Here is a 15,185-nt window from a genome sequence, read left to right on the forward strand (position 1 = left end):
GATGAAACCGAGTTGGTGATTATGAGATTTCAGTTCAAAAGAATGGTGTGACTGAAATTACAGATTGTGAGGACTTGGAGGTGCAAGTGAACTTCAGTAAGAAGAATAGTCTTACAATTGAGAATTAGGTACAAGTAAGATGGGATGGAGATATAAGTAAAGGTTCTGTACGATGGATGGAACCGAAGTTGCTTGTGGTGTTGTTTTGGTATGTGCAGGATTATGGAGTTGTTAAGGGTAATGGTAGGTGCAGGTTGTAGATGAATTATGAAGTTGAATTGAGGAAATTGTATTGTTGTAATTGTTGATGTTAGAACTGAATTGTTAAAGAGATGATTAAACTGTGTGTTAGACTTTCAAGTTATGGCTGGTTGATGCATTGGAGAAAAAGGTGGAACTGATCTTGTTGTTTGGATAGTTGAATCAGTCATGAAGAAACAGGCATTAAGTCTAAATGGCAGAGCAGATGAAGTTGTAAATGTTAATCAATCTCAGTTATTCACGAGAGATATAATGGTGATTGTATGAATGGCAGTGACATTAGAGTGGCGATTCATGGAGTTTTCGCAATATTGTGTTTGAATTGAGTCAAGGAAGAGATATAAGTTTTGTACCTTTTCAAGGAAAGTTAGAAATGCATCATTCAAGTCTTGTTCTGTTTTGTGTTGCATCATGATTGTGCATTAGAATCTGTGGCTTATGCAAAGGCCTTGGTCAGTTGAATGCAATCTGTTTAGTCTGAATCAGTTATCCTAGTCTGCTGCCTGACTCGTCTGACTCAGTTATCCGACGGAGTTGACTTAGTTGAATTGAACTTAACTCAGTGGACCTTACCGAGTTAACTAGTTAGACCTTGTTGACATTGACCCTGTTGACTGACTTTGAATTGACTGGTGACCGGACTTGTGACGTTGACCATTAGTTGAACCCCATTGACCGTTAGTTGACTCAGATGGCCTGGACCTTAAGATAATGGGCTTGGTTAGTGGACTTGGGTTTGGCACAGTTTTCCTATTTTGATAATTTGAACCCTTTATGGTCCGAAATGACATAAAGGGAATAGGTTGAGTTATTTTGGATAGGTTTGGGTCTGTGCTTGCTGTAGTTGTTACAGGTGAATAGGTTGAGTTATTTTGGATACATGTATTATTGAAATGGAATGGAAATGGAAATGGAAATGGTGATGAAACCGAGTTGGTGATTATGAGATTTCAGTTCAAAAGAATGGTGTGACTGAAATTACAGATTGTGAGGACTTGGAGGTGCAAGTGAACTTCAGTAAGAAGAATAGTCTTACAATTGAGAATTAGGTACAAGTAAGATGGGATGGAGATATAAGTAAAGGTTCTGTACGATGGATGGAACCGAAGTTGCTTGTGGTGTTGTTTGGTATGTGCAGGATTATGGAGTTGTTAAGGGTAATGGTAGGTGCAGGTTGTAGATGAATTATGAAGTTGAATTGAGGAAATTGTATTGTTGTAATTGTTGATGTTAGAACTGAATTGTTAAAGAGATGATTAAACTGTGTGTTAGACTTTCAAGTTATGGCTGGTTGATGCATTGGAGAAAAAGGTGGAACTGATCTTGTTGTTTGGATAGTTGAATCAGTCATGAAGAAACAGGCATTAAGTCTAAATGGCAGAGCAGATGAAGTTGTAAATGTTAATCAATCTCAGTTATTCACGAGAGATATAATGGTGATTGTATGAATGGCAGTGACATTAGAGTGGCGATTCATGGAGTTTTCGCAATATTGTGTTTGAATTGAGTCAAGGAAGAGATATAAGTTTTGTACCTTTTCAAGGAAAGTTAGAAATGCATCATTCAAGTCTTGTTCTGTTTTGTGTTGCATCATGATTGTGCATTAGAATCTGTGGCTTATGCAAAGGCCTTGGTCAGTTGAATGCAATCTGTTTAGTCTGAATCAGTTATCCTAGTCTGCTGCCTGACTCGTCTGACTCAGTTATCCGACGGAGTTGACTTAGTTGAATTGAACTTAACTCAGTGGACCTTACCGAGTTAACTAGTTAGACCTTGTTGACATTGACCCTGTTGACTGACTTTGAATTGACTGGTGACCGGACTTGTGACGTTGACCATTAGTTGAACCCCATTGACCGTTAGTTGACTCAGATGGCCTGGACCTTAAGATAATGGGCTTGGTTAGTGGACTTGGGTTTGGCACAGTTTTCCTATTTTGATAATTTGAACCCTTTATGGTCCGAAATGACATAAAGGGAATAGGTTGAGTTATTTTGGATAGGTTTGGGTCTGTGCTTGCTGTAGTTGTTACAGGTGAATAGGTTGAGTTATTTTGGATACATGTATTATTGAAATGGAATGGAAATGGAAATGGAAATGGTGATGAAACCGAGTTGGTGATTATGAGATTTCAGTTCAAAAGAATGGTGTGACTGAAATTACAGATTGTGAGGACTTGGAGGTGCAAGTGAACTTCAGTAAGAAGAATAGTCTTACAATTGAGAATTAGGTACAAGTAAGATGGGATGGAGATATAAGTAAAGGTTCTGTACGATGGATGGAACCGAAGTTGCTTGTGGTGTTGTTTTGGTATGTGCAGGATTATGGAGTTGTTAAGGGTAATGGTAGGTGCAGGTTGTAGATGAATTATGAAGTTGAATTGAGGAAATTGTATTGTTGTAATTGTTGATGTTAGAACTGAATTGTTAAAGAGATGATTAAACTGTGTGTTAGACTTTCAAGTTATGGCTGGTTGATGCATTGGAGAAAAAGGTGGAACTGATCTTGTTGTTTGGATAGTTGAATCAGTCATGAAGAAACAGGCATTAAGTCTAAATGGCAGAGCAGATGAAGTTGTAAATGTTAATCAATCTCAGTTATTCACGAGAGATATAATGGTGATTGTATGAATGGCAGTGACATTAGAGTGGCGATTCATGGAGTTTTCGCAATATTGTGTTTGAATTGAGTCAAGGAAGAGATATAAGTTTTGTACCTTTTCAAGGAAAGTTAGAAATGCATCATTCAAGTCTTGTTCTGTTTTGTGTTGCATCATGATTGTGCATTAGAATCTGTGGCTTATGCAAAGGCCTTGGTCAGTTGAATGCAATCTGTTTAGTCTGAATCAGTTATCCTAGTCTGCTGCCTGACTCGTCTGACTCAGTTATCCGACGGAGTTGACTTAGTTGAATTGAACTTAACTCAGTGGACCTTACCGAGTTAACTAGTTAGACCTTGTTGACATTGACCCTGTTGACTGACTTTGAATTGACTGGTGACCGGACTTGTGACGTTGACCATTAGTTGAACCCCATTGACCGTTAGTTGACTCAGATGGCCTGGACCTTAAGATAATGGGCTTGGTTAGTGGACTTGGGTTTGGCACAGTTTTCCTATTTTGATAATTTGAACCCTTTATGGTCCGAAATGACATAAAGGGAATAGGTTGAGTTATTTTGGATAGGTTTGGGTCTGTGCTTGCTGTAGTTGTTACAGGTGAATAGGTTGAGTTATTTTGGATACATGTATTATTGAAATGGAATGGAAATGGAAATGGAAATGGTGATGAAACCGAGTTGGTGATTATGAGATTTCAGTTCAAAAGAATGGTGTGACTGAAATTACAGATTGTGAGGACTTGGAGGTGCAAGTGAACTTCAGTAAGAAGAATAGTCTTACAATTGAGAATTAGGTACAAGTAAGATGGGATGGAGATATAAGTAATGGTTCTGTACGATGGATGGAACCGAAGTTGCTTGTGGTGTTGGTTTGGTATGTGCAGGATTATGGAGTTGTTAAGGGTAATGGTAGGTGCAGGTTGTAGATGAATTATGAAGTTGAATTGAGGAAATTGTATTGTTGTAATTGTTGATGTTAGAACTGAATTGTTAAAGAGATGATTAAACTGTGTGTTAGACTTTCAAGTTATGGCTGGTTGATGCACTGGAGAAAAAGGTGGAACTGATCTTGCTGTTTGGATAGTTGAATCAGTCATGAAGAAACAGGCATTAAGTCTAAATGGCAGAGCAGATGAAGTTGTAAATGTTAATCAATCTCAGTTATTCACGAGAGATATAATGGTGATTGTATGAATGGCAGTGACATTAGAGTGGCGATTCATGGAGTTTTCGCAATATTGTGTTTGAATTGAGTCAAGGAAGAGATATAAGTTTTGTACCTTTTCAAGGAAAGTTAGAAATGCATCATTCAAGTCTTGTTCTGTTTTGTGTTGCATCATGATTGTGCATTAGAATCTGTGGCTTATGCAAAGGCCTTGGTCAGTTGAATGCAATCTGTTTAGTCTGAATCAGTTATCCTAGTCTGCTGCCTGACTCGTCTGACTCAGTTATCCGACGGAGTTGACTTAGTTGAATTGAACTTAACTCAGTGGACCTTACCGAGTTAACTAGTTAGACCTTGTTGACATTGACCCTGTTGACTGACTTTGAATTGACTGGTGACCGGACTTGTGACGTTGACCATTAGTTGAACCCCATTGACCGTTAGTTGACTCAGATGGCCTGGACCTTAAGATAATGGGCTTGGTTAGTGGACTTGGGTTTGGCACAGTTTTCCTATTTTGATAATTTGAACCCTTTATGGTCCGAAATGACATAAAGGGAATAGGTTGAGTTATTTTGGATAGGTTTGGGTCTGTGCTTGCTGTAGTTGTTACAGGTGAATAGGTTGAGTTATTTTGGATACATGTATTATTGAAATGGAATGGAAATGGAAATGGAAATGGTGATGAAACCGAGTTGGTGATTATGAGATTTCAGTTCAAAAGAATGGTGTGACTGAAATTACAGATTGTGAGGACTTGGAGGTGCAAGTGAACTTCAGTAAGAAGAATAGTCTTACAATTGAGAATTAGGTACAAGTAAGATGGGATGGAGATATAAGTAATGGTTCTGTACGATGGATGGAACCGAAGTTGCTTGTGGTGTTGGTTTGGTATGTGCAGGATTATGGAGTTGTTAAGGGTAATGGTAGGTGTAGGTTGTAGATGAATTATGAAGTTGAATTGAGGAAATTGTATTGTTGTAATTGTTGATGTTAGAACTGAATTGTTAAAGAGATGATTAAACTGTGTGTTAGACTTTCAAGTTATTGCTGGTTGATGCACTGGAGAAAAAGGTGGAACTGATCTTGCTGTTTGGATAGTTGAGGATGTTCTTGACACAAGAAACAGTCATGAAGGAACAGGCATTAATTCTAAATGGCAGAGCAGATGAAGTTGTAAATGTTAATCAATCTCAGGTAGTCACGAGAGATCACTACACCATTTTAAGGATATAGCAACCTAGAGTAGCAACAACAGTAGCTCCGTTGCTTAATTTCTGTTGCGATTCTCTGTTGCTATTTTTTCGCAACGGGCGCAATCTGTTTCGAATGTAGCGACAACAAATTCTTAGTTGCGAATAGAAACTGCGAGGTGTTCATGCATGGCATGCGTGTGGTCGGGAACACTGACGTTTTTTTTCGCCCAAGTCAACGTTTGGTCACTCCTCTTCTTTATTTTTCCACCCTTGCAGCCTTATCTATTACCAGTATAGTCAATATCGGCCGATATATCGCCGAAATTTCGGATACCGGTCTAGAACGGTACGGTATGAAGGATATCGGGGATACGATATTTACCCGATAAAATCGGCCGATACGGACGAAATGATATTTTCCGAAATTAACCGGTACCGGTCATTTTGTGTAAAGTGTAAGGGTAATCTTGGTTTTTCAGTTCCGGTATAGGTTAAATCCGTAAAATTTTCATTCGATTGTTTTCAGTCGAAATTTGGAAGAGAAAAGAAAGGAATTGTGGAGGAGATGAAGTGAAAAACAGATCGTGTTCTTCAAATACCTGATTCAGCAAGTCGTGTTCTTCGAATATCATCATTGAGAATCCAATCTAAGGAAGGAACTTTTGATTAGCTGATGTTCTTCATCTAAAAATCTCAGAGACTATTGATTAATTGAAGGTTAGGGTTTTGAAATCTCAGAGACTATTGATTATTATTGTCTTTTTTTTTGCTTTGATTAATTAAATTCGTCAACATCTTCAAAACCCACTTATTTTTGAGGGTTCATTCTTATTAATAGACCTTCTTTATTATTGGTTTTTTTTTATTTTGGTTGATTTATTAGCTATTTATGTTTTAGGTTATGGCTATGAATTCTTCTAGTGCATCCAATGCAAACACCACAAACAATATATGTGGTTTATTGCCTTCTTCTACGCAAACTAGGGATCCGGCATGGGAATGGGGTGAACGCAAAGACCCAGAAAATCCAAATATTATTACCTGTTTGTTATGTAACAAATTAATCCGTGGTGGTGGAATCACAAGGCTTAAGGAGCATCTCGTAGGAAAGTCAGGGAATACTTCACCATGTCCGAATGCAACCACTTATGTTATCAACAAAGTAAATCGGTTGTTTGCTGTAAAGAAGACCAAAAATGCTCATAGGGCTAACATTGATTTAGTGTACCAGCGTACATTCAACTCTAATGAAGGCTCTGATGTTGACACAGATGTTGGGGAACAAGAAGTTGAAATTGATGGAAATGTTGGCAGTGGTAGTGGTGTTGATTTACATGTTCAAAATCAGACGAAGAGAAAGCGAATAACCCAAAGTAATACAAGAGGTCCTATTGATTTATATATGAGGACAGATCACAAGAAAACTCAAAAGGTCACCGCTGAAAGGAACTGTGCAGTGAAAGAGAAGTTATTAAAGACTGCATGGAAATGCATATCATCTTGGATGACTGAGAATTCAGTGGCATTTAATACCGTTCGTTGCCCAAGTTTCAAAGAAATGATCTTTGCAATTGGTGATTATGGGAAAGGTATTTTTGTCAAACCTTGTTTTCCTTGATGAACTAGTTCCTTGCTTGTTCCTTGATTGATGCTTGCTTATTCAGAACTAGTTGCTTGTTAAATGTGTGAATGATATAACATGCTTCTTAGAAATCTCATAACATCTGTGTTGTATGGAATTGCATAATGTGTTGACTATTGCATAATATGCCGACTATTGCAGACTATTGCATAATGTGCTGACTTTTATTTTATTTTTTTGTTGATGTTAGCTATCCCCCCCCCATCTTACCATCAGATTCGTACCAATCTTTTCAAGGACCGATTAGAAGAAATGAGGATGTTCGTTGATACCTTTAGGGAACATTGGAAGAGGTTTGGATGTTCTATCATGTCAGATGGTTGGACGGATGGGAAAAAGAGACATCTTATTAACTTTTTGGTGAATTGTCCTAAAGGTTCAGTATTTTTGAAGTATGTGGATGCCTCAGATAGAACCAATGATGCTGATTTCATTCGTAAGCTTGTAAAGGAGGTAATTGCTGATGTTGGTGCAGAAAATGTGGTTCAGTTCATTACTGATAATGGTTCTAACTTCAAAAAGGCAGGGAAGGACCTAATGCTTGAATACCCACATATATTTTGGACTCCTTGTGGTGCTCATTGTGTTCAGTTGATGCTAGAAGAACTTGGTTCCAAGCTTCCAAGAATCAAGACAGCCGTCATACTAGGTAAGAGACTAGTTACATATATTTATGCTCATTTTCAAGTATTGAGCTTAATGAGGGAGTTGACTGGTGCAGACTTACATAGGTCTACAAAAACTAGATTTGCAACTCAATATTACACACTAGAGAGTCTTCAAAAGTATAAAACTCCTCTGCAAATGGTGTTTGTGAATGATAGGTGGGTAAAAACTAGGTTTGCAAGAGAAAATGTGGGAGTAAATGCACTTAAAATTGTTACAAATATCAAATTTTGGGAAGATGTCGATTACTCTTGTAGGGTGCTAAAGCCTTTAGTTAAGGTAGTAAGATTAGTGGATATCGAACGCAAACCTACAATGCCTTCTTTTTATGAGGCAATGAGAATAGCAAGGGATCAACTTGAGAAGAATTTGGCTGAAGATAATGATACTTGGGTTATAGTTAAGGTTGTTTTTGATAAGAGATGGAAGAATAACTTTAATCATCCTCTACATTGTGCGGCTTATTATCTAAATCCTTCCATATTCTATAAGATTCCAGCTCATTTGATGGATAATGGTCCAAAGTACATAGAAATCAAAAGGGGACTTCATACAGCTATGGAAAAGCTTATAACCAATGAAGATGAACTTGAGATGGAAACAACTGAATTGAGAATGTACAACGATGCTTATGGAATCCTAGGAAGTCAGACTTGCAAAAAAAGAAGAGACAAAGATCAACCTCGTAAGTTTTCCTGTACTTTAAGTTTAAAATTTGGTTACGTTTGTGTTAAATAGGTTTGTATTGATTAGCTACTTTGTTCATGTTTATGACAGATGATTGGTGGATTACATATGGAGGAATCGATGTCCCAAACCTACAAAAATTTGCAATCAGGGTATTGAGTCTTACTTCTTCTGCTTCCCCATGTGAGCGAAACTGGAGCACATTTCAAAATGTGAGTCTTACTTGTTCTATCTTTACAGTTGCATTATGTTCTTTGCAAAGTCATAAATTTCAACAATGCATGAAACAACAATGTATGTTCTTATCACAACAAACTGGAATGCATGAAACAATCAGTTTAGTTACTTATTTTTTTTATTTCAGTTGCACACCAAGAAGCGGAATCGCATAACACAACAAAAATTGAATGATAGTGTATTTATCCAATATAACAAAAAATTGCAGCGTCGTTATAAAGAAATTGCAGAATATAATGATGATGGGAAAGCTCGTGACCCTATTTTTCTTGATGAGCATGATGAAAATGATGAATGGTTGGATCCACAGAACTTACATGACTTGGCTGTAGAAGGTGATAATGTAACTTTGGATGATTTTCAAGATATTCTTGGCGAAGAAAGTCGTCCAGTTGATAGTAGGGGTGCGTGTAGCTCTCGAAGCAAGTCTACTTACCCAACCGATTCTGAATATGATGGCTATGATACTGATCAATTGATGTTAGACACTGATAATGGACTACTTGATGGAGCTAATGGAGCTACTGAAGATGATGATATCTATTATTTAGAATAAAATTGTATTATCTATGTTTAGTTACCATTTTAGTTTGTAAACTTTAAAGTTGGTGAAGTTACTCTCTTGTTTCCGGTTTGAACTTTAAACTTGTTTAATTATCCTTTTAAGTATTGAACTTTAAAGTTATTGAAATTACTCTTTTGTTTTTTTTGATAAAATTGATGGTATCTATTATATTTTATCCGTAAATTTAGAACCGATATTTCAACGATAATATCCCCGATATAAAATCGTACCAGTGTATCGGTCGCGGCCGAGATGAACCGATATCCGATATTAACTACATTGTCTACTACGTACTCTCTCAGTCAAAGGTATAAGTTTAAATTATTGTGTTATGTTAAGTTGTTTTAGGGGTTACTAAGGTGAAGTAATACAGTTGGTTTTTGTAATGGATTGATTAGAAACTTTGCTGGTTGGATCTTCTTTAGATTCTATTGTGTTTTATTATTCATTTGGGTCTTAGGTTAAACGGGGTATCTTTTACTGTAAAACTTAGATTCGATAGAGGGGGGTGGAAGACAGGAAAAAAAATTAGAAAAGTGGGAGAAGTTGTTTGGTTATTGAGAATAATATCAAGTTGGATTGAATTCGGGTTGTTTTAACTATCTCAGGTAAGATCTGAACTCTTGAAGTTCTTGATGATTTCCCAGTAGGTGGTTATGAATATTTCTTTTAAGTTTTAGTTTCTAGGTATGTATGTCAAAAGAATGAAGCGCAACTGCTTGTCGAAATGCTTAAAAGATTGGGAGTCTGTTTGAATTGCTTGGTTAGCGGCTTGCTTTCTCTTAGAACTAAAATTAGTTTTAGGATCTTTCGGAAATGCAAATGGTCTCTGAACGATGATATTGAAGTGATGCCAAGTACTTCTTTTCGATATTAGGCTATAATGAACTCCCGTTTAAGATGCTGCTGTGCAATTGTAATTAGCTATAGTTAGTAGCTTCTGTTTTCAATTTATCCTAGGATAGGGATAGAGGGTGAGGCTGATAACCGGTGAAGATGATTAAGGGAATTTCAGGTCAATATTTGGGTAAAAATCATAAGGCCAGGTAAGGATTTTAGGGTAAGGTAATAGTTAGATTTGCTTTGTAATGATTAAGGGAATTTCAGGTCAATATTTGGGTAAAAATCATAAGGCCAGGTAAGGATTTTAGGGTAAGGTAATAGTTAGATTTGCTTTGTAGTCATTCTATAAGTGCAAGGTGCTTGTTTAGATACTTATTATGATTGTTTTCCGTTGTTTCTTTAACTGGTAGTTGAAAATGTATCATGAGTATGGTATGATGATTTGGCTTCTTCGGGTATACCATGGTGTACGTAGTTATCAATTTCCTGCGCCCTCCCTCAAAGTTTAATATATATGTTGCATCATTATGTAGATAACACGTACCAGTCCTTCATTCTGGAACTTTTGATTGTATCACATTGATAGAAAGTTAACAATGATCTGGAAGGGATAAATGCTCTTTATCTTTCAACTACTTGGTCATCATGGAAAAATCTGTGAACATGATTTCATCAGTTATATCTAAATTGAAATTCGCTCCTTATACATTCATCAAATGATAATCCTTCTCGAGCTTATGTCGTATTGCTTAGATGGAAATCAGTGGGATTTATTTGTCTACATTGGTCGATAAATATTATGTCTTCTTTTAGCCTAATCAGTTTTGTGGTCTCGACATGACACAACTTTGTTGCAATTGCAGTGCGAAGCATTGTATGGAAAATATGTTGCAAAGAAAACAAGTCTTTAGAGTACCAAATTCTGATTCTTCAATTAAGAAGTATCGTTTTTTTCCATTTTGGCTTTACTTGATTGTGCTATTTTTGAAGGAAAATAAGTTGTTGGTTGATTGGTATGGATACCCTGTGCGGGCTGTGCAACAACAGTCCATGACCCAATTTTTTGTTGCGTATATTATTTCTTGCTACTGTAAATTTTGGGTTTGTGCATTTTCTGAAGTTATGAACTCAGGTATCTTTTTGTGTTGAGTTCGTGACACAACCAAACTATTACTATGTTAATTTGCAAGTAGAGAGCTTGTTCAAAGAAATGTATAATCTTGTTTTATACCCGTTATATATATGTAGAAAATCTGCACAGTAAACTTTGGGTTGTTTAATGAAATGAAAATTAAGCATATACTAGTCTGGCGATTACAAAATTGGGGCGTGACAGGGTATTTGCATTTTCAATTTCATTTACTTTGGTTGCCACATAACTTTGATCTTTATCCATTCAAAGACGGATGAATGGATGGATGGATAATTCTAAAATTTGAGAGCCCTTAAAATTAGTTCTTGTTTCCATTTTCTTTGTTAGTCTTATGTTTCTTCCATTGGACTTCAAGTTATTTAGAAGGGAAGTAGGTAATATTTTTCTGTAATTGCGTCTCAATTAGCCATCATACTTGAGAGTTAAGTTGAAAAAAGCATACATCTTTGACTACTTTTTACATGGATGAAATCCTTTTAGTATAATTGATCTTCTCTTCATTTGAAATATGTTGTTTCCGATTTCAGTTTTCGATTTCTTCTTTCTCTTTCGATTTAAAGGTTTCATATGCATTTGTGCATAAGGAAGACTCCCAGGCATATTCTTATGCAGTTGTCCATAAGGAAGACTCTCAAGCAGTTATGCTTAAAAAACTTTGAATCGTAATGTATCTATGTGAACCGACAATATTAATATAATCAGTTTTTCTTTATGGATGTGTGTGGTTTGGGTTCTGTTGTAATTTTTTGCACAGGTGACTGCAGTGCAGGTCAATTGAAGTAGTAGCCACCCGAGGAAATATCAATCCCTGATAAGTACACTTCTTTTGCTTATGCTTATCATATTTAGTTCAAATGGATATTAATCTTCAGTATATAATTGCTTTTGAGGTAATATGATGTTCGTGGTGTTGCTACGGGATTATGCTGTTGCTGACCTTTCTCTGGTAAGGTAAATTCTTGTAGTTAAGAGAGAAAACTGTAGCATAATTTTACTGTGCATTGTCCTTATGTGTATTTGCTTGTCGTGTGCAGATTCATGTTCTTGAAACTCCAGATGGACCTGTTTTTGAGAGTAATGCCATAGCACGTTATGGTGAGGCTCCACTCTTTTTTAAACACCTGAGGGATGATTGTTTTGCAAACATGTACGCAACTTATTAGTTTATTTTATTTTCTTCAGTTGCTCGCTTGAAGGAAGGCAACCCTCTCCTTGGTTCGTCCTTGATTGAATATATAAGACATTTTTTTTCACTTGCTTATTCTTTCTTCTCTTTTATTTATTTTTCTGTTTCCTTTTGATGTTTGATATGCTATTAATTCAGTTTATTGTATTTTTCGCCTTTGGAGGTCGATTCTAATTTGTCGCGCAGGATGTATCCATGATTGGGTTATATGCCATTTGTGCCACAGGTTGGTTGAAATTTGTTTTGTGTTTTTCCTTTTTTTTTTCAGTTACATCTTGTTTGTTCCGTCCGGATTAACTTATTTGCAAATTCATTCCTGTTACAAGCTTAAGGAAGCTGCCATCGCTGGCCTAAAGAGAGCATTAGCTGCTCTGGACTCGTATCTTGCTTCAAATACTGATCTGGTCGGACACTGTGTCACACTTGCTGGCATAATCATGACATGAAATTTTTCTATGGGCTGGAGTGTTATGTTGACCAAAAACTTTACCAAGGACTTCCCCCATGTTGAAAGATACTTCTGAACCATGGTTAACCAACCTAATGTCGTGAAACTGTTGGGTGAGGTAAAGCAGGCAGAATCTATTCCACCAGTTCCGTCTGCAAAGGTTGCTGCTCAGCCTAAAGAAGCTGCGAAGCCCAAGGCAAAAAGTGAACCAAAGAAGGAGCTTAGCAAGCCTAAAGCAGAAGAAGTCCCTGAGCAGGATGAGGCACCAAAGCCCAAGGCAAAAATTCTCTCGATTCGCTCCCCCTAGTAAGATGATATTGGATGATTGGAAGAGACTCTACTCGAACACCAAAACTAATTTCCGCGAGGTAGCTATTAAAGGTAATGTCACTTTACTTAACAATCAGATTGGTACCTGTGATATATTTTTCACTACCAGGATTAGTTGCGACTCTCCAAGAATATCCACTTTTTATTTTCTCAATCCTCATTTACATTCTTTTACAAGTTTTGAAAGTTTTGAGTGCGTATGTCATCCTTGCTAAAATCCACTTGGATTTTCTAAGGCTGCCCCTAATAGGGGGTATTGCCCTTACCAATATATGTTGTCTCGTGGATTTCGGTACACCCCCTTTTGTTTGTGACATCAGTACTGAAACATCAAATTGGTTATTATGCATGTATTTGGGCTTAAGTCAAAAAACAGTACTCTGGTGATATTTTAGAAGCAGTTGAATCTTTGCTGAGGATATTGATTAAGCAAGCGGAGTCTGGTGATACTTCTGGTGATATTTAGTCTTTCTTTCCATGTTTTTCAATGCCTCTGTCAGTTGACAGAAACTAGGTTACCCATCCATTTATAAACATCAACATAGATCGAATGTTGTATGTCAGTCACAACATACATAAGTTTATTTGTGTACATTTGTATCATAGATCGAATATTGTATGTCAGTCGCAACATTCATAAGTTTACTTGTTTACATTTGTATCAATTGAAGAATCCTTTCTTTTATGATAATATTGTCTAGTGGTGATTCTCAACTAAATTTGTATCAGTTTTCTAATTTGTAAATCTCTGTGGAAGTCGGATATGGGGAACTGGGTAATTGCAGGGGGGAAATGTGGGGTAATGAATTTTGACTAGGTCAATAAACATAGACTTGACCTTTTTTTGTGGTTGCAAAAAATAAGCAAGCGCTCTGTTGCTAAATTAGAACCAGAACCAATAAATTAGAACCGGAACCAACAGTATCTAGTTCCGGATAAGAGTATTCCTGTAATTAGAAACAGATTATCAACAACAAACTGTTGTTGCTAATAAAAAATGTAGCAACGGCAAGCGCCATTGCCAATTGTCGTTGCTGACCGAGATTCGCAGCTTATGTCGTTGCTAAAAATTGCGACACCGTGTTTAGCAACAGTGAAAGCCTGTTGCGACCCTGTTTAGCATCATCTATAATATGTTGCTAATACCTTAAAATGGTGTAGTGGATGTAATGGTAATTGTATGAATGGCAGTGACATTAGAGTGGCGATTCATGGATTTTTTGCAATATGGTGTTTGAATTGAGTCAAGGAAGAGATATAAGTTTTGTGCCTTTTCAAGGAAAGTTAGAAATGCATCATTCATGTCTTGTGCTATTTTGTGTTGCATCATGATTGTGCATTAGAATCTGTGGCTTATGCAAAGGCTTTGATCAGTTGAATGCAATCGGTTTAGTCTGAACCAGTTATCCTAGTCTGCTACCTAACTCGTCTGACTCTGTTATCCAACGGAGTCGACTTAGGTGAATTGAACTTAACTCAGTGGACCTTACCGAGTTAACTAGTTAGACCTTGTTGACATTGACCATGTTGACTGATGACCTGACTTGGGACGTTGACCATTAATTGAACCCATTGACCGTTAGTTGACTCAGATGGCCTGAACCTTAAGTTAATGTGCTTGGTTGGTGGACTTGGGCTTAGGCACAGTTTTCCTATTCTGATAATTTGAACCCTTTATGGTCCGAAATAACATTTGGTTCCTTCTACAAGTTGTAGATATCTCATTAGACTTACCAAATGAACGATAAAACCAATTCAATTGAATTAGTAAACCTTAACTATGCTAAAGATAGAGAATGAAAAGGTGTAGAACCGTAAATGCACTTAGGTAATTCATTTAGCCTATATCTAGAAATTTGTATGATATTATGTCATGAGCCTTTTGGCTAATCTCTTAGAGTGCTTGTGTGATTAACATTTAGTCTTTATTAACAACGATCGATTCAAGGGATGAACCAGTGGATAGTGGATCTCGAGGTAGGCATGTCTTGTCAACAAAACAGGTGGGAACTCTGTAACCTTCTTGTAATCATTGAGCATTTTTTTCGCTGCGAGCATGATGAGTCTTTATTACTTTTGGCATGTTTGTGTGTTTTACTACCTATGTAAATGCTTGCATGTGTCTTGATGTACGTGTAATATGCGTTGTATGATTTCCCCGCAAGGAGTGTCTGTGATCCCCCACAGA

The 15,185-nt window shown here is 36.9% G+C and overlaps 1 protein-coding gene and 1 pseudogene across 1 annotated transcript; both read left to right on the plus strand.

Moving 5' to 3' along the window:
• Positions 1–4,899: 4,899 nt before the first annotated feature.
• LOC113361290 lies at positions 4,900–9,028 on the plus strand. Its single transcript, XM_026604583.1, has 6 exons — positions 4,900–4,935; positions 5,146–5,241; positions 6,139–6,829; positions 7,073–8,233; positions 8,326–8,447; positions 8,600–9,028. Exons 1-6 carry the CDS (start codon positions 4,900–4,902, stop codon positions 9,026–9,028), a joined length of 2,535 nt encoding a protein of 844 aa, XP_026460368.1.
• A 2,900-nt stretch (positions 9,029–11,928) lies between these two features.
• On the plus strand, positions 11,929–13,632 carry LOC113361297 (annotated as a pseudogene).
• The last annotated feature ends 1,553 nt before the right edge of the window (positions 13,633–15,185 follow it).

This window comes from Papaver somniferum, chromosome 1, assembly GCF_003573695.1.
Source record: "Papaver somniferum cultivar HN1 chromosome 1, ASM357369v1, whole genome shotgun sequence".
NCBI classification, from domain to species: Eukaryota; Viridiplantae; Streptophyta; class Magnoliopsida; order Ranunculales; family Papaveraceae; genus Papaver; species Papaver somniferum.